At 34.5% G+C, this 21,044-nt stretch overlaps 1 protein-coding gene across 4 annotated transcripts in view; it reads left to right on the forward strand.

Annotated features, from left to right (window-relative positions):
- Positions 1-21,044, forward strand: part of impdh1a (IMP (inosine 5'-monophosphate) dehydrogenase 1a) — a 38,075-nt gene that overhangs the window by 14,649 nt on the left and 2,382 nt on the right. For 2 of the 4 annotated variants that reach the window (XM_087291859.1, NM_001002177.2), the window contains exons 3-15: positions 667-715; positions 5,801-5,902; positions 5,975-6,049; positions 6,195-6,401; positions 7,646-7,733; positions 7,815-8,014; positions 11,459-11,549; positions 12,399-12,494; positions 13,860-14,003; positions 14,125-14,269; positions 17,554-17,697; positions 19,525-19,608; positions 19,870-19,886. In XM_087291859.1, coding sequence (XP_087147985.1) covers positions 667-715; positions 5,801-5,902; positions 5,975-6,049; positions 6,195-6,401; positions 7,646-7,733; positions 7,815-8,014; positions 11,459-11,549; positions 12,399-12,494; positions 13,860-14,003; positions 14,125-14,269; positions 17,554-17,697; positions 19,525-19,608; positions 19,870-19,886 — 1,442 coding nt within the window. The remainder of the gene's footprint in view (positions 1-666; positions 716-5,800; positions 5,903-5,974; positions 6,050-6,194; positions 6,402-7,645; positions 7,734-7,814; positions 8,015-11,458; positions 11,550-12,398; positions 12,495-13,859; positions 14,004-14,124; positions 14,270-17,553; positions 17,698-19,524; positions 19,609-19,869; positions 19,887-21,044) is intronic. The other 2 variants (XM_087291860.1, XM_087291861.1) reach the window with 1 other exon arrangement.

Here is a 21,044-nt window from a genome sequence, read left to right on the forward strand (position 1 = left end):
CCACACTCCTACATCATGTTGCAGTGGGTCTCAAAATCAGGATTTAGATCCTATTTTAACGTCAGGAAATTAAAAAAAAAGAGACTTAGTGTGTTTATATCACTCCAACAGTGGACACACTATACCAACACATCTCTAAACAGCATTTAAAAGTTGATTTTTATCATAGGTGCCCTTTTAACTGATCATTATTTGAATATATGATCAATAATATTCCTCGATACGAAGCTGATTTCCAAAATCATTATTTCAGTCTTTACAGTCACACGATCCTTCAGGAGTCATTCCTTATTATCAATAATTAAAACAGCAGGTTTACAGTACTTGTGCTAACTGTGATGCATTTGCTTTCAGGATTCTCAAAAAAAGAATGCTAAAAAATTTTTTTTGGCTTTATATATCACTGTAACTTATCTCTTTTCATATTTCTATAGTGTACAGTAATCGTTTGTGTTGTGTTTGCATAAAACCATCCACACAGTAATAATATCTGATATTCACAATCATCTGTGGTTTGTTTTATGTTTTGAGTTGTCCCGCTGTATTTGACACAGATTTGAGTGTGTATACAAGCGTTTAGTAATTTTGATAATGTGTGATTCATAAATTGCTGAGCTAAAGGTCATTGTTGTTGCCTAACTGTGCCATCTGTCCTTCTCCATTCAGTGATTTCCTGATACTGCCTGGGTTCATTGACTTCATATCGGATGAAGTGGTGAGTACCAGACGTTTAGCAGTCATTACAGAAAATGGCACTTTTTTTATTTAATGCACTGGCTGTTGTAAATATTTAACTGTAATACAAACTGAAACTTACTGTAGGATAGTTATGCTGTATCTTACTGTATTATATATATATATAAGTTGCATTGTGAAAATTACTGTGCATTTTACATTAAACATGTACAATACTGCAAAGGCATGCACAGCAATGGTGCTATAAATGTAAATACAGTATTTTGGCAGTAATTGATTTAAGTTACTGGCGAACTGAACTTTAATATGAACTAAATTTTACTGTAGGACAGTTATGCAGGGATGTTTTAAAAGTTTGCATTGTGAAAATTACTGTATGTTTTACAGTTAAGTTATACTATACTGTGAATTCATACACAAGAGGGTAAATGGTGCTGTAAATTTGAATACAGTGTTTTGTCAGTATTGATTTACGGTAAGTTACTGTTAATATGAAGTATTAATTATTATACTGTAGGATAGTTATACAGTATGTTACTGTATTGTAAAGTTGCATTGTGAAAATTACTGTATTTTAAAGTCAATATGTACAATACTGTGAATTAATACACAGGAGGGTAAATGGTGCTGCAAATTTGAACAAAGTAATTTGTAGGTAGTTAAGTTACCGGTAATATGAACTGAATAATACTGTTGGACAGTTATGCAGTATTTTACTGTATTTTAAAGTTGCATTGTGAAAATTACTGTATATTGTCCAGTAAAGATCTACAATGATTTAAATAAATATAGAGCAAGAAAAATAGTGCTGTAAATTTTAATACAGTATTTTGTCATTAATTGATTTACAGTAAGTTTCTGGCGAACTGAACTGTAATATGAACTGATGTTTGCTGTAGGACAGACATGCAGGATGTTACTGTATTTTAAAGTTGCATTGTGAAAATTACTGTGTTTTAAAATAAATATGTAGAATACTGTGAATCCATACACAGCAAGGTAAATGTTTTGTTACTTTGTTACTGTGTTTTAAAGTTGCATTGTAAAAATTACTGTATTTTAAAGTTGCATTGTAAAAATGACTGTATATTGTACAGTAAAGATCTACAATGCTTTATATAAATATAGGGCAAGATAAATAGTGCTGTAAATTTGAATACAGTATTTTGTCGGTAATTGATCTACGGTATGTTTCTGGCGAGCTGAAATGTAATATGAACTACATTTTACTGTAGGATAGTAATGCAGGATGTTACTGTATTTTAAAGTTCAATTGTGAAAACGACGGTATATTTTACAGTAAATATATACAATACTTTACATACTTTAGATAAATGGTGCTGTAAATGTAACTACGGTAATCTGTCAGGAATTGATTTACAGCAAGTTACTTGCGAACTGAACGGTAATATGAACTATATTATACTGTAGGACAGTTATGCAGTATGCTACTGTATTTTAAATGTTGCATTGTGGAAATAACTGTATATTTTACAGTAAAGATATACAATACTTTACATATAAAACAAGATAAATGCTGCTGTAAATTTAAACAGTATTCTGTCTGTAATTGATTTACAGTAAGTTGTGAACTGAACTGTAATTTGAAATGTATACTATTGGACAGTTATGTAGTATGTTTCTGTATTTTTAAATTGAATTGTGAAAATTACTGTATATCTTAAAGTACTTTAAATAAATATACAGCAAGATAAATGGTGTGGTAAATATAGAGTTTTTCCTGTAATTGACAGTAAGTTACTGTAGATTTTGCAGGAAATTGTTAACAGTGCATGATCATTTTGGATCACCTGAGTTGATGGAAAAGGAGCTGTTTAACTATTAATGAGGAGGAAGATCTGCAAAGGACAGAGTGTGTGTGTGGATGGGAGCTTTAGACGGCTGTGTTAGCATCCATACTCTCCCTGGTGTGCTGGGCATGTTATCGCAGGCTGTGAAGCTCAGGTGTGTGTGAGAGAGAAAGACAAGAGCACAAATATCAGTCCCCAATGGAACCACAACTTTAAACACATTTTAATTAAAGATACAGCAAATTTAATTTTCTCAGCTACATTTCGGGACAAATTTACTAAAAAGGGCAAATGAGCGTGAGAATGTGATCCTATGAAAGTGCAAAGCTGAAAAGTTCTAGTGACAATCACAAATGAAATTCAAATCCTTTTATAATGTCTAATGCAGTGCATAAAAGAGCTCAAATTAGAATATAAACAGAATTATAGATGAAAAAATGGACATAATTTACTAACAACAGAGACATAAAATGGGTTAATAGTGCAAATAAACACCAGTAAACTGACCTTAGTAAACCTTAGTACATTTATTTAAATACTCTTCTCTCATTAATTATTTAAAAAACACACCTTTTCGTTCCCAATGACTCAGTAAAACCTTAGTATAAAAGAGGGTTTGCTTCAACGTAAGTGATTAGATAATCTGTCCCAACAAGTTAATGACTCATATAAACAGAAGATCCTTTAAGTGTGATAGATATTATTTGTGTTAACAAAGAAATCAGAATTTTTACAGAGCTATATATATATGTGTGTGTGTGTGTGTGTGTGTGTGTGTGTGTGTGTGTGTGTGTGTGTGTGTGTGTGTGTGTGTGTGTGTGTGTGTGTGTGTGTGTGTGTGTGTGTGTGTGTGTGTGTGTGTGTGTTTTTATATGTGCATAGTGTTATTTTACATCGTTGAAGAACTGGGAATTTGAGTCTACTTAAAGTCTTGAGTTTTACTTTTTATCCCAGTAGGTTAGTTACTTTCTGATGTAAACACAGACACACAACATTGTTTGTCTTTTCTTTGAGCACTTCTGATATTACTCTGAGCTGTGGCTAATGATGAGACACAGGTGTTTGAGAGGAAAAAAAAACAACACATGACATGACAGTAGGTATAGTTTTTAACCCAGTAATTAATATGCTACTTTAGTAGTATCTTATATAGTATTATGTGATTTTAATGGGATAGTTAAGACAATAAATAAATAAAAAATAAACATTTGTTGTAAAAAGTTGCTTCAAATTTGTGAGGTTTTTTTTCTTCTCTTAAACCTAAATAAAGATAATTTAAATAAAGATTTCAAGAAAGTTGGTAATGTTTGATGGTAAGTTTTTCCTTCTGTGAAATTCAGTGTCTTTCAGCTGGAGTCAAAAGACACTGGAGTGTTTTTACTTCATTTTAGGATTTAATTAATTTCAATAAGCATCCTGGATTGATAAGACCCATTTTATATACATAGAGTAGTATTTAAAAATAGTAGCTGCTTTTGATAAAAAAAGCTCATCATGGCTCATAATTTTGGCTAATCTGCAACACATGTCTTTTTTATAGTTCTCATAATAGAAGTTACTATTAAAGGTCCAGTGAAATTAAAATACAATGTAAACCCCTGCTCACACGGTGAGATTTTAGCCACGATTTTGTCGTCTAAGACAAATTTGGGAAATCCTAAAAGATTACTGAAATCCTAGGCTAAAACCAGTGAAATTTCACTGTTGGTTTGACATGTTCACTGACAGCCGCTTAATGTCGTTGCAATCAGATTTTCTCTCCGATGTCACTGTCGAAGTACTGACAATGTCAGAAGATTTCAGACACTTGCCTGCGGGGTGGCAACAGCTGCAATGAGCGTCCAAGAACCATTAGTAGCACAGAATTTGATGACGCAATCCATGCGACCATTCAAATAACCATGGGGCAATGTCAACAGTTTTTTTTTTTCCTGGCTTTATTATTGAGACACGCTGTGTGCAAAATTGCCACTACAGATTGTTTGTTTGCTGCGAGGAATCATTTCAGAATGCGGGATAGTGAAACTGTCATGGGGGGATGACGTCAAACTCCAGGGGAGTTTTATTCCGTGTTTGGTGCTTAGATCTTACAGTGTGACATGGGAGCCATGTTCGTGCAGTCTGACATGCTACAATTGTTCAGGATAAAAATAAATAAATAATTGCACAGTGTGAGCTGGCCTTTAGTTTCAGTGTATTATTTTTAAGGATCTGTTAGTAGACAAAATGTGTGTTTAAAAAATATGAAACTGGTATAAAAATGAAATGCTTGCAATTTGTCACTTCCACCACACTCACTGACAAAGGTCCAGCATTTCTTTTTTGTCCCATACATGAGCTCATTTGTTCTTCTTCTTGGCTCAGAAGTCAAACCGTGCCTCACAAATTCTGACTGAAGAAAGTTTAATGTGCTGGCCAGTTTGTTATTTGAAGATAACAATATTTGAAGGCTAGGTTTTTTATTTTATTATAATTTATTAAAAAATTATAAAATTCATATTATTTTCCTAATGATATATGATCTCATACATTTGTATTTTAAAAATAAATATTGTCTTTTTTTTCATATTTCTTTATTCTAAATCTTTAGAAAATGTTTTTGGCACATCAGAAAGTGTTATGATGACCACCAGACAAGCTAATCCAGCAAAAAATAGTGCTTAATGTCACTCAAATGCAGCATTTAAACTTCATAACTGAATAGAAAATAAGACAAATTACTGCAAAAAAATACACCTTTTGAGAGGGTCAACTCGTTCTTCAGTTTCGCATCAAATCTTGACCAATCAAATACACTCAAGCATCTGATATGCCCCGCCCCCTTCAAGGCACCTCTCATTTGCTTTTTATTTGAGGTACCTGATAAAAGGGAGGAGCTATCCTATGCCCCACCCTCTCTTTATTGTTCAGTTGAGATTACATCAAACATCAAATACAAAAATGTAAAATTTAAAGCACTTCACAGGACCTTTAATTAAAAAATTCTAATATATGTCAAAAGTCAAGCAGGTTTGCAATGGATAGGATTACATTTCTGGCACTTTTCAATATCTATGGTGTCCTCAAACAGTGTTGACTGTCACAGCACTCAAGAAATCAGATCATGTTAAGGATGTGATTGCTTATCAAGGCACGTGATCCAAATCGGCCGTAACCTTTGTAGACCTATGTATATCTCAATAATATAATAATTGATCATACTATAGCATCATCTACATATAACATCTGCTGTATGCTAACACATGATACACTTTCGCCTCAGATTTTCATTGGAGTCTTGTTTTACATCATAGGATTTGACCTCTGCCCTGACCCGGAAAATAACCCTGAAGACGCCACTCATTTCCTCTCCAATGGACACAGTCACAGAGTCCTCAATGGCCATTGCTATGGCTGTAAGTAACATTTACAAACACATATATAAAGTGTAAATTTTCCATTTCATTACCAGTTATTTTTCCTCATAGCTCATGGGAGGAATTGGAATTATTCATCACAACTGCACGCCTGAGTTTCAGGCTAACGAGGTCCGGAAAGTTAAGGTTAGTGAAATTAAATGTAAGAGATATAACTTTGGAGGAAGTAAAAATGTGGTTAGATTTGTAGATTTATAACTCGCAGACTTTGATAATACAGATTTTTTTGAGTTCGCGATGATAAATACTATGTTTTGTGTCATATTGGCAGAAATTCGAGCAGGGCTTCATTACAGACCCTGTAGTGATGAGTCCACGACACACAGTAGGAGATGTGTTTGAAGCGAAGGTACGGCACGGTTTCTCTGGCATCCCAGTTACTGAAACTGGAAAGATGGGCAGCAAGCTGGTGGGCATTGTTACGTCACGAGACATCGACTTCCTGTCAGAAAAAGACTATGATAGGCCACTGGAGGAGGTATGTGTTTGCACATTTTTTTTCAATTTCTAATTCAGCTTGAATCATTTTAATTTAGAATGCACAACTTATAAGTAAATTAGCACAACTTTTAAGTAATAGTAAATCCTCTGCAGCCTTGAAATTAGTTAATATTATTTATTGTGTTTAGATGGAGTGACAGAAAATACTGTACATTGGCCTAAATAGATTGAGGTGTTGTGAATTTGAAGAAGAGACAAAACCAGGAGGCTTTTTGGGCCTCTTTAAAGCAGAATTCTTTAATGAGGACTCACTGTCGCTGTGGCATGCATTGAAAAATCTCTGAAACTAGTGCAGCCAGGCACTCAGTTTAAATGCATTTTTATAGGCAGTAATACATAGGTGCAAATGAAGTGCAGGGGTCAGCAAGATAAATGGCATTTGCCTAGCCCTTATCTCATCAGTATAATAGTACCTATTCACATGTATAGGTGTTACTTCTTTTGAGTCACTGACCACTCAGCCAAAGACATAGGCACAGTCGTTGGGATCCTACCTTTAGCTTTTACATCACTGTGGCTCAGCCCGTGCTCAGGAAGGCAATAGGTTTTAATGTATTGCACACCTGGGCTGCTATAGTTTTGATAAACCAAATATAACTTTTCACTCAACTTTTTGCTGTTGTTTGTTTATAAGTTCTACATAATGGCAATGTGAAAAAATATTTTTTGAAATTTTTGCAAATTTATTAAAAATAAAAAAGCTGAAAAATGTACATATGTACATAAGTATTGACAGCCTTTGCCGTGAAGCCCTAAATTGAGCACAGGTACATTCTGTTTCCACTGATCATTCTTGAGATGTTTTAGCAGCTTCATTGGAGTTCACCTGTGGTAAATTCAGTTGATTGGACATGATTTGAGGCATACACCTGTCTATATAAGGTCCCAGGGTTGACAGTGCATACAAAGCACAAACCAAGCATGAAGACAAAGGAATTGTCTGTAGACCGCTGAGACAGGAGTCTCGAGGCACATTTTTTTCTTAATTAAGTACTGTCTAGAGTACGATATTTAAAAAAAAAAGATGTGCACATGTAATCAAAACTATAGCTGAAATTATTAAAATAACCAGCTGAAAAAGTTTAGATTTTTTGTTTCCTGATGATCTCCTGATGATTTTTTTTGCTTTGTGACATTTTGAGATTATGTTTTCTTTGATAAGACTCCCGAATTTCAATAATAAGCCTGAACTTTTTGAATGCTAAATCTTCTATCCTCCAGTCAATGACAAAACGAGAAGATTTAGTGGTTGCTCCAGCTGGTGTAACATTAAAAGAGGCAAATGACATCTTACAGCGCAGTAAAAAAGGTAGACGCAATAACTTCAGTCCTGTTTATGTTGTGATGTTTACCGCAAATATTTTCATCACATCATTTTTTTCTCTCTCAGGTAAACTGCCTATAGTGAATGACAGTGATGAGCTTGTTGCAATAATCGCTCGTACCGATTTGAAGAAGAACCGAGATTATCCTCTGGCCTCCAAAGACTCCCGCAAACAGCTCCTGTGCGGCGCCGCCATCGGCACCCGAGAGGACGACAAGTACCGGCTAGATCTGCTCATGCAGGCTGGAGTGGACGTGATCGTTCTGGTGGGTACAAAAGGGAGTAGGGGGACATAAATCTTATTCTGCCTTGATATTAGAGAGCCCCTGGGATCCATTCAGCTTGATTCATGAAACAGGGGACTTATTACAGAGAGATCATAATCCTGTCTGTTTGGTAAATTCAATTAGGACCATATTTAGGACAAAAGCTTTTACAGAACAGCATGTGTGTTATCTTAACTACAAATAGGAAAAACGAATTAGATGGTATTAGAGCACATGTGTCAAACTCAGTTCCTGGAGGGCCACATCTCTGCACAGTTTAGTTCCAACCCTAATTACACCTGATCCAACTATTTGAGTCCTCTAGACTTGTTTGATACCAAAGGTAAGCGTGTTGGAGCCGGGTTGGAACTAAACTGTGCAGAGCTGCGGCACTCCAGGAACTGACTTTGACTCCTCTGTATTTGAGAAACATCCTAAAGGGCAGTTCACACAGATTATGTTCAGCACCTCCAAGTCCAAGGCCATGGTGCTCCACCGTAAAAAGGTGGTTTGCCATTTTCAGGTTGGAGGAAAGTCCTTATCCCAGGTGGAGGAGTTCAAGTATCTTGGGGTTTTGTTCATGAGTGAGGAAGGGATGGAGCGTGAGATTGACAAGAAAATTGGTGCAGTGGTAGCAGTAATGCAGTCAATGTATTGATCCGTTGTGGTAAAGAAGGAGCTAAACCGAAAGGCAAAGCTCTCTATTTACCGGTCAATCTACTTTCCTACTCTCAACTATGGTCATGAGCTTTGGGTCATGACCAAAAGGACAAGATCTTGGATACAAGCGGCTAAATTGAGTTTCCTTCGCAAGGTGGCAGGGCTCACCCTTATAGACATAAAGGGAGGAGCTCTGTGACACAGGAGGAGCTCGGGGTAGAGCCGCTGCTTCTCCACATTGAGAGAAGTCACATGAACACGTCTTTGCTTCTAAATACAAGAGAGGCAACAGTTCGAAGTGATTTGGAAAAATAAAACCCGAAGGTATCTGGACACAGCCAATGAGCGCCTGTAAACAGAAACCTGCAACCTTTGTCCTGCCTCTGAGCTCTTCTGATTGGTCCACTGCTGTGGAACTGACAGTGATGAGCTGTGCTGCATGTGAAAGTTACAGATCTTTCAACTTGACATGGTTTCTAAAAAACACTGCGTTCACGTACGCTGTGCTTCAAAATACACGAGACGCAAGCGTAACTGCTACACAAGTCCATCAACCATGTGTTTACATTGAAAAACAAAAGAAAAGTATTACATTGGAAAGGAAGAACTCATTCTGTGTGAACAGCCCCTTAAAGGACCATCAGCTTTAACAGGCAGTTCAGCTCATCACTGTCAGTTCCATAGCAGTGGACCCATGAGAAGAGCTCAAAGGTGGGGCAATCATTGCAAACCTCTGTGTACAGGTACTCAGAGGTTGTGTCCGGATACCGATGTGCTTTATGCTGCTTTGCATTGCTTCTTGCATTTTTGTAAGCAAAGTCATGTTCAGTGGGAATGAGGGCTAACCTGACAGAAAAAATCCTACAACATGTCTTAACTTCCGCTTTCTGGAATGGAGCAAACTGTGTGTGTTCCCTGCCGCAATTTCTGTGACATTTATGTGAAATGAGACATCATTTATTCCAACAGATGGCATATTTGCAGTCTAAATGATTTATCCTCATACATGATTATACTGACGGTGTGTGTGTACTGAGGGGGGGACTGGCCATAGGACATAGGGACATTTCCTGGTGACCTGACGCATCGCCTCAACACCCTTCCCTGCTCTTCTCTTACCGATCTCCCCTAACCACCCTAACACCCCCCTCCCCCTTTATTTACGGATCACTGCAACCAATATGTCAACTGCTCTTTTTCATTTACCGATTGCCACAATTCCCGATCGCAACCCACCTAACTCAGCACCCAACCCCCCTCCCTCCCCACTGTTCACTCGCCGATCGTAGTCGATGTTTTCCCAGTCCGCCACTGTGTCTACTGTATTTGTAAGGCATATCCTTCTCAGGGCTTGTTGTAAAGAGGTTGGTTTTCATGTTCAAAGCTTTTAAGCAAAGAAAAAAAGAATCAGAGTGTCAAATTTCTTGATTTAAATAAATAAAAACCAGTTTAGCAAATGATTAAAAATACAATGTAAATAGTCAAACACCTGCAAAGTTAACAAAAGCATTTGCTTTTAGTTTCGTGTGTTAGATGGAGGAAAACAGCATTACTTTGTTTTCATTCTTTCAGTGCAAAACTGCTAAGGGCAAATGGTATTTGAAAGGCAGTTTGGGGTGGCCTAGTTCGGAGAGTTTGTGTGCTTTGAGGCCCATAACATGAAGCAAGTGAAAACACACTTAAGAAGGGATAGTTCAGCAAAAACATTAAGAATGTTGGAAGCCGCCTAGCCGGTAAGCGTTGACATCCGTATCAATAAAAGCAAATACTATGAAAGTCCATGGTTACTGGTTTCCAGCATTCTTCAATGTTTATTTTTTGTGTTCAACAGATCAAAATACAAAATGATCAAACTGGTTTGAAACAAGTCAAGTATGAGGAAATGATGACAGAATTATTTTGTGAACTATGCCCTTAAAGTGTGAACCAGCAAATCAAGATGAGTTTATATATGTGGAAGTTACTGGCATAAGTTCAGTCAAAGGGTGGAAACTCAATTCTAACCAATCACCTACTCCCTAAAGCTTATTTAAGGCAGACCAGCCCTCTAGCACTGTTCTTCGCGATCTCTTGAGTCCACCCTCCCTCTATTTCCTCGCTTCCCATTTACAATCTTATAACCCTCTCTACACTCCTAGGTTGAATCAGGGGGTCCAATCACTCTACCAAAACATTACAAAGACAGTACCCCCAAGCTGAGTCTCAGGGCATCATTGTAGGACTCCCGATCGACCTATTTACCTGTTGACTCTTTATCCTCTTACTTCCATTCCCCTTCATCCCACTCTTCCCTTACCATCCCTTTCATCCCTACCAAAAAGTCTTGCTCAAAGTGTGTTGTGGTCCATGCTGGTGAAATATCCAGCCAAAATGTCAATCTTAGATGTGCAGATCTGAATTTGCAGGTCAAACACTGAATAATATATTTGATGACAGGTGTTTTTTTATTTTGCCAAATAATGACTGCTTTGTCTAAACAAACCATATAATTGCTTACAAATGATGTTCATAAAACTGATTTATTTGCAGATCGTGGACACAAACTCCTGTCACATCTTGATCTTTAATTAAGCACACCTAAACCAGCTAATCTAGTTCTTTTGCTGTACTAAAGTGTCTATCTGTTGGTTAAGGGCAGGGCTGGAACTAGATGTAATTTCAGCAGGACCAAAGGATACAACAGTTTGTTCCCTAGCTAAACTATGATTAAAATATTTGGCAGCTTCCACATTGTTTGATTTATTATTGATCATGTGGTATGTTTTTTTTTCTGTTCTGCCTCAGGACTCTTCTCAGGGCAACTCAGTGTTTCAGATCAGTATGATCAACTACATCAAACAGAAGTACCCAGAACTGCAGGTGGTTGGAGGAAACGGTAAGGCTTTTCCCTTTAAGTGTTTCCTCATCTGAAGACACATTAAAGCTACAGTTCATCCTAACACTGTAAATTCTGTCATCATTTACTTATCCTTTACTTGTTCCAAACCGAAAGTGAGACCATTGACTTCCATAGCATTAGTTTTTTCTACTGCTGTATGGATGTCAATTGCTTTTTAGCACTCTTCAAACATCTAATTTTGTGTTAAACAAAATCATGAAGGTTTGGAACCACTCGAGGATGAGCAAATAGTGTGTCATTTATCACTTTTAAATGTCATTAAATTGAGTGTTGTGAGATTGGGCTGTGCAATATGAAAATATATGTTGTATGGACATTAAAAGTCTAGAATTTTATATTATGCTCTATCATTTATTTTGTACATAGTTTACTGTAAGTTCTGTTCACCATTTATATGAGTACAGTATTGCAGATCATTAAACGGATGCAGACAGAAACATGAGTAACATCACCATGAGATGTTGTTCTCATGTTATTCTTATATAGAAGTTACAATCCTGATAGTAGGATTTTTACATTTTTACATTACAATTTTTTAAAGGTCTGCAATCTGAGTGAAAAGTGGTTTATATTTTATTAATAGCTATTTCTGTTTCTATATTTCTACATGTTTATTCAAACATTCGCCCTGAATTTCTAAATAAACTGAAATGATTATTATAACAAAAATAATAGTAATAATTTGCATGGTTTGATGTAATAGGAAGTGACTAAATTGGTAATTTAATCCCCATAGGTAAAACAATACTGTATGTTGTAATGATTTATGTTTCAGTTACACACTTGTGATAATTTCTGACTTGATTCTGCTTCTTTTGATTCCAGTGGTGACTGCAGCTCAAGCAAAGAATCTTATAGATGCTGGTGTTGATGCTTTAAGAGTGGGCATGGGCTGTGGATCCATCTGCATCACACAGGAAGGTGTGTGTGTATTACTTTTTTTATTTTATTTAATTAAATAAAAAAAATAATAAAAAAATAAAATAAATAAATAAATAAATAAATAAATATATATATATATATATATATATATATATATATATATATATATATATATATATATATATATATATATATATATATATATATATATATATATATATATATATATATATATAATTTATTATTTTCTTATTTTTTTATTATCTTTTAAAATGAATTGTGTATTTATATAGCAAAGCAAATGCCAAAAGATTTATTTTATGGCTGGAGGTTTGGGATAGCTATTTTGTTTATTGTTTTTAATAAAAAACAAATTATTAAGAATAAGCAATTTAGATAGCAATAAAAATGCATAGTTAAGCTTTCAAGTCTGAAAAGGCAAAAGTTTTATTCTAGTTATTTAATTGTTTTATTGTTAGGATTGTAATAATTTATTTACAAGAAAATGTTAAAATTAAATATATAATGGTGTAAAAAAACTATTTAACCTGTTTCATAAAAGAAACCGATTTAAATTGTGGATCAAATAGTGCATAATGTGTATGTGGATTTACATAGAAAAAAAAATTGAGTTTATTGGTTTCTTTTTTTCATGTGTTATGATTTTGGGACATAATTGTTGTGTATTTGACATGAATTTTATTTTAAGAAAAATAATCATTTACATGTTAATGTGCATATAAAATGTAAATTACTCAGACATTTTTTAAATTATTTGTAAAAACAAAAGAATTATTGTTCAGAATTAATAATCAGAATTATTAGCCCCCCTTTGAATTTTCTTTTCTTTTTTAAGTATTTCCCAAATTATGTTTAACAGAAGAAAGAAATTTTTAAAGTATGTCTGATAATATTTTTTCTTCTGGAGAAAGGCTTATTTGTTTTATTTCAGCAGGGATAAAAGCAGTTTTACATTTTTTGATAACCATTTTCAGGTCAAAATTATTAGCCCCTTTAAGTTATATTTTTTATTAATTTTTATAAATTTTTTATTTAATTTTAGTCTACAAACCAAACCATCGTTATACAATAACTTGCCTAATTACCCTAACCTGCCTAGTTAACCTAATTACCTAATTAAGCCTTTAAATGTCACATTAAGCTGTATAGAAGTGTCTTGAAAAATATCCAGTAAAATATTCTGTACTGTCATCATGGCAAAGATAAAATAATTCAGTTATTAGTAATGAGTTATTAAAACTATTATGTTTAGAAATGTGCTGAAAAAAAAAATCTTCGCTCCGTTAAACAGAAATTAGGGGGGAAAAAATGGGGGCAAAAAATTCAGGGGAGCTAATAATTCTGATTGCAACTGTAGGTGTATGTTTGTGTGTGTATCATTAGTGATGGCGTGTGGGAGACCGCAGGGCACATCTGTATATAAAGTGGCTGAATACGCCCGGCGTTTTGGGGTCCCAGTCATTGCCGACGGTGGCATCCAGACAGTGGGTCACGTCGTTAAAGCCCTGGCACTGGGAGCGTCCACAGGTGTGTGTGTGTGTTTGTGTGTTTTTCTGCCTGATTTGCCTGAACGATCATTGTTATTAATAGCTGGGATTTGCTTGTCTGGATTTTACTACAGCCTCTCCTTCTGCCTGTTTTGTTTCAGTAATGATGGGCTCATTGTTAGCCGCCACCACAGAAGCGCCCGGTGAGTATTTCTTCTCAGATGGAGTTCGGCTCAAGAAATACCGTGGTATGGGCTCTTTAGACGCCATGGAGAAAAACAACAGCAGTCAGAAACGCTACTTCAGGTAAACCCTCTTACACTTAATTGCAGGTGTACATACTGTATAGATGATAATGAATATTTCTTTGGCTATGAAAACTATACATTTTGGTATTGTAGACCTTTTTCATACATTATAATTTTTGTTTGTCTGAAAGTCATGAACATTTTCATCTCAAATGATGTATCATGTTTAACAGCATCCTCTAGTGGAAAGGACAGTGGTGACAATAACATTGACAAATTTGTGATTTTAATTATCCTTACAAACAGTACATCTATATTTTTAGACAACTTCTTAATGTTTTTAGAATTACAGCTTGGTTGTAATAATGCTTAATATATAAAAAACTAATTATACATGCATATTTTATATTAAAGGGATACTGTTTGTAGTTATCTGTAGCTAACTGGCTTACTGTAGATAACTGTCTTAATAAAGGATTGACTCGTTCACTGGTGTTTTCCCATGATTTATTTGAGTGCAACATTCACACTAGTCTCTGGAAAAAAATCGACCCCACCATCACCGTAAGAGCTTTGTATAGAAAGAAAAACAAAAACAAATGTATAAACCGTGAAACAAACATGAAAGCATTACACAAATAAACAGACATCACTTGAATTCAATATACAAAACAAACTCTATACAGCAAACACATTAAACATGAAGTCTCGGTACCTTGTTCTTTAATCAAAGCAGAAGCTAAACCTTTAGACCGTTGCAGAGCCAAAGCTGGGACGCCGTCGTGATGTGCGATCTCCTTCAGTGTTTCCATTTATATCATAATAGTAATTAATTAAAAATAAAAGACTTTCTTTTCACACTGAACACTTCCATAACACAAATGCAATAAAGTATTGTAACAATCAAAATATACATGTAACAAAGAAGATGGTGCAGTTATTAGATTTAACAAATATTCCAAAACAAGGACACAGAAAGACAGGACATGAAACAAAGCAGGAACACTATACTAACATCAACAACTAATGCAACAATAATTATTGTGCTGTTATACAACCATTGTTCAGCTATTAGACTGAAATGTATACAGTTGAAATCAGAATTAATAGCCCCCCTGAGTTATAAGCCCCCCTGTTTATTTTTCCCACAATTTCTGGTAAACAGAGAGAAGAGTTTTAGGAACTCATTTCTAATAACTGATTTATTTTATCTTTGCTCCGATTACAGTAAATAATATTTGATTAGATATTTTTCAAGACACTTCTATACAGCTTAAAGTGACATTTAAAGGCTTAACTAGGTTAATTAGGTTAACTAGGCAGTTTAGGGTAATTAGGCAAGTTATTGTATAACGATGGTTTGTTCTGTAGACTACCAAAAAATAGCTTAAAGGGGCTAATCATTTTTACCTTAAAATGGTTTTTAAAAATTAAAACCTGCTTTTATACTTGCTGAAATAAAACAAATAAGACTTTTTCCAGAAGAAAAATTATCAGAGTGAAAATGTCCTTGCTCTATTAAACATTTGGGAAATATTTAAAAAAGAAAATTTAATTCAAAATTCAAAGGGGGACGAATAATTCTCACTTCAACTGTATACTGGAAATCTAACAAGTATGGTAACAAGAACAGTTAGTAACTAAGGCAATTAATATGGGTGTCACACAGGAAACACAAGGCAATGAACAAAAACAAAAGAGGTGAGGTAACCGGGACCATGACAATAGACAAGTATGCTAATATTTAAAAAATAGTTTTTGTTGTTGAATATTGGAAATGTATTTTTGGAAAAGTAATATTGTTTTTACCAGTGATGGGAAAAAGAAAGCTTTTCCAAGCTTGAAAAAAATTTAACCAATAGTTTTGCGAAGTGATTAACGGTTTTGATAGGTTCAAAACACCACATGCTAGGGACACCTGCTGGTCAAAACCATGAAAGTGCAACAAATAAAAAAATATACAACTTTAAATTAAAAGTAGTATAACCTATAAGATTAACTTAGCCCGCAGGTGTCAAGGCCAGTGTCTGGAGTAACGCAGCCCTGCAAAGTTTAGTTCCAACCCTGCTTCAACACATTTACCTGTAGGTTTCGAACAAGCCTGAAGGACTCAATTAGTTTGATCAGGTGTGTTTAATCAGGGTTGGAACTAAACTGTACAGAGCTGCGGCCCTCCAGGAACTGAGTTTGACACATGTGACTTATCCTATTGTTTAATATTAAATATTGTCTGCATAATTAATGTCCTTTTATAAATTTTCAAGGCTTATAATAGTGTTTCATTGTGGGATCTGCTAAACTGGACAACCAGAGGCTATTAACTAATATTATTCCTTTTTGTTTTACAAATATCTCATTATATTAAAAAAAAAAAAAACTGATCCGAGATCAGGTTAAAAACTATGTAACCTGTTCAGTGATTGACCACTTGGGGGCGATCTGAATGAACCCGTACTAGGCATGAGCCGGTATAAGCTTCTGATGGTATGATAACCTTTGATACAAATATCACAGTATCATGGTTTCACGTTATTGTGAGTACTGCTCTAAAATAAGTTCTTTTTAGATGTCTGGGTAAAAAACAAAAAAACTAAAACTTTTTTCTACTTTGAACACAGTATATTTTATTTTGTGAAGGATTGAACATATTTTGGAGCTGTAAACACGCCTGGCCAAATCATTCAGATGAATTATTAACTTCTGCTGTCTTCATTAGATTCAAAAATAGATTTCGTTACAATTTAAAATGGCATCTTTGGATATATTTTCTACTGGAGATACTGTTGTCCAAAAAAAAAAAAAGTAACATTACACATACCTTAGGAATGGTCAAGGAAACCTTGACTTTTCCAAACCGTGATATACCTTGAAAACAGTTATCGTCAGCTATTGTATGCCTAACCCACACAAATCATGTTGCTTTTATGGTATTAAACAGATCGTACTTGAGTGTAGAACCATTTCATTTAACAAAAAATCAACACAGTAATGACTTAACAAAGACTTGTTTATTATAATCACATGACCATGCCACATCAAACCCATGCGAGCACGGGGAGAACACCCAAACTCCACACAAAAATGCCAACTGACCCAGCCGAGGCTCGAACCTTCTTGCTGTGAGGCAACATTGCTAACCACCATCACTTCTTATTGTGCAATAAATATTAGAATGGTTAATTATTCACTCTTTCTTTGTAATATCATTAAATTTTTAGCATTCGAAATGAAATTTATCTAGAAATTTTTTTTTTCACTTTTATCTTTCTTTATTTTTCACATGCATGACATTTTATTCCCTAGGTATTGGCTGAATGTGCATGTGTTGTGTGTGTTTTCCAGTGAAGGTGATAAGGTGAAGGTGGCTCAGGGAGTCTCTGGCTCAGTTCAGGATAAAGGATCGATACACAAGTTTGTTCCATACCTCATTGCAGGAATTCAACACGGCTGTCAGGATATCGGTGCAAAGAGTCTGTCCATTCTGCGGTAAGACTGTCACATTATCTTACAGACATTTGAAAAGCTTTTATTCATGTTTAGGAGCTTTGAGGCCGTCTATTTGCTATTATATGCTGGATACATATGCTGGATGAGTTGACGGTTCATTCCGCTGTGGCGATCCCAGATTAATAAAGGGACTAATCCGAAAAGAAAATGAATGAATGAAAGTTTGACACCCAGTGGTTGAACTAGGTATTGCATTCCCGCATCAAAATGACTCTAAAAAATGACTATAATTAAATTAAATATTTATAAGAAAAAAATATTATGTGTTCTTAGGAAGAGTGTTCTTGCATTGTAATATATTGTCATTCTGGCATTATATAAGAGTGTCATTATCTAATCAGGATTAAAATGTCTTTAATTTCAACAGTAAATTTTGGGCCTTAAAAGGTCTTAAATTCATTAAAATATTGTGTTGTAGGTCTTAAATCATTTTTAAAAGGTCTTCATTTTTCCCTGTCCAACTAAAGCTAGCCAGTCAGGCCAACACATCCAATTATCAGCAATCCATCTTAATAAAATTAATTTTTTTATTGCAAAGAGATACAATCACAACAGCATTTAGACATTTTGACAGAAAATTCTCTAAATTAAATTCTCTAATCAGGAAAAGAAAACTATAAACAATTACATAATTCCTCATGACAATAACAGGGCAATGTTTGCCTTTATGTGCCTTTCATTTATACAAAAACTATTTACAGAAGTAAGGTGGAGTGGATATAATATTTATGAATAGGCATGAAACTTAAGGTTTTATAACAGAAATGCATTCGGTTAAAAAAATGTTGAAAAAAATATTGACATTAAAATATTTGGCTTAGAAAGAATTACATTTACATTTAGAAAAAAAAAATTCTATTGGCCCAACTTGGCCATTGCAAAAATCCTAAGTATTTAGATTTGTATAAGAAAAATGTATTCACAATGATCTTAAAAGGGTCTTAAAAAGTCTTAAATTTGACTTGAAACCTACAGAAATTCAGATGAGCGGCATAAAATGGTATTTAAATGACAATAATATCGTTTATCACAATATTCTTTGGCTCAATATATCATACAACAAAAAATAGACATCATGACAGATCTACATATTGATCAGTTTTTTTGTTTTTGAATAAATAACTAAAATACTGGTACATTCTGCACCAATTGTGTTCAGTAAACCAATTCTCAGCTATCTTGTTAGCATATACTAATTCATCCTTTAATGTACCTGCCTCGAATGTTATCACTTGATTAAATGGTTTCAGTGTTTATCAGCTGATAGGTATGGGCCAGTAGGGGCCTTTTGCCCCTACTGGTAGGCTTAGAAGGCTGTCATTATCCATCCACGTGGTTAATCAGCTGTACTTCTAGAGAAAACTCCAGATCCAGATCTGTTTTTACATTACTGTGACGGTTGGGGTAGGGGTAGACGTTAATAAAATACCATTATGGGAAAATTAATAAATAATTTAAATAATTCTGGTTGACTTACGGTCGCTGCCATATGTAATCTATAGCTGATTAAACATGTGGATGGATGATAACAGCCCTCTGAGCCTATCAGAGGGCCTCTGCTTGCCCATATATATCAGCTGATAACCACTGATAACGTCCATTCAATCAAGTGATAACATTCTAATCGGCTGTTTAATGTACGTCTTAAGTTATGACAATGCATCAACATTATTTGTTATCTGTTGTGAACACAAAAAATGAAGATCATTTATACATCCAGGTTATGACTTAAAATGTTCTGCTCCAAATTCCAATACGGAAAGAACATTGTCTTTTTTTTACGCATCTCACCTGCGTTACATGTAGATCGATGATGTACTCTGGAGAGCTGAAGTTCGAGAAGAGGACCATGTCTGCTCAGGTTGAGGGTGGAGTTCATGGACTGCATTCGTAAGTCCCCGCCCACTCACTTTAACCCCGCCTTGTTTTACCCAGCAAGATTTATTCCCCACAGCACATTTCCCTTAAAACACCACATTTGACTTCATTAGTATTAATATGGTTCACGTAAAACTTTAGCAATCCCCTCTGTGTGTTTTATTAAAGTTCCTCCCAGAGACCCTCAGTCCATCCTTTGTTACACAATCAAGGAAAAGTAGAGTTTACATGTGAAAATGTCTTCTCTTCCTTTCTCTTATGCCATCATCATAGATATTCTTTTTTGCCATGTAAGTACTCCGAGTCCTCATGTCTCTAATGATGATAACGTTGAGTACTGGTGGAGGGGATTGTGTTGGAAATGTTAACAGTGCTGCCGTCTGGGCTCTTTAGTGGGCATTGAGACTGTTTTAGTGACCTCTTGCTGTCTAATCATGTAGACAAAAGCTAGTGTCCTGCTGTGGTTGTGTACTTGTAAAATGTTCACTGATTTGTCTTTGGGAGGGAGATCATAGTGTAAAAAGAGATCGTTTAACCCTAAAATGAATGCTTTTTCATAATTAGATTTAAGCGTCTTTTTTTACACTAAGAATGCATATAGTATGGTGACCAAGGGATGAAAGCACCATGAAAGTGTACTAGCATTTCAAAATTTGGGGTTCGTAAGAATTTTTAACAATTATTTTGTTTATTTATTCAGTAATAAAAGTAATATATGCTACAGTTTTCATGTGCATTGTAACTAACTGCAATATGTAAGTGTGGATGTTTATTAGCATTTACACTACCGCTCAAAAGAGTGGCGTCAGTAGGATTTTTAAATGTTTTAAAATAAGCTTCTCCTGCTCACCAAGGCTGCATTTATTTAATCACAAATACAGTACAAATTGTGAAATTGTGAAACGTTATTGCACTACAAAATAACTGCTCAAATGCAGTTTATAATTTAATGTAATCATTTTTTCCAGTGATTTTAAATTTTTAGCTTCATTACTCAAGTCTTTAGAGTTGCATGATCCTTCAGAAATAACTCTAATATTTATAATTATTAGTATTATATTATTAATTTTATTATTATTATTATTAGTAGTAGTTGTAGTAGTAGTAGTATTCATGGTAATAGTAATAAAAGCAATAATGACTGGAGTAATAATTTCATTTGAAACTAATTACAATAAGTAATAAATATTTAATAAATAAATATTTAACTTTTTTAACATATAATAAATGCTGCCTTGACGAAAACAATAAATGTATTAAAATTATTAAATAAAATTAATAATTAAAAAAAAAACTTACCCCAAACTTTTGGTCGGTGATGTAAATTAAATGTGAATACTTACTTACATTTTAGGTTGGTTATTAAGTGTGTAAATATGTGATATTCTTTATATATTTCTTGCACAAATGTCTAATTCGGGTGAAAATTCTAGTTTCTTTCTTTTTTT

The sequence above is a fragment of the Danio rerio genome, chromosome 18, assembly GCF_052040795.2.
Source record: "Danio rerio strain M-AB ecotype USA chromosome 18, GRCz13ab, whole genome shotgun sequence".
In the NCBI taxonomy this organism is placed as follows: Eukaryota; Metazoa; Chordata; class Actinopteri; order Cypriniformes; family Danionidae; genus Danio; species Danio rerio.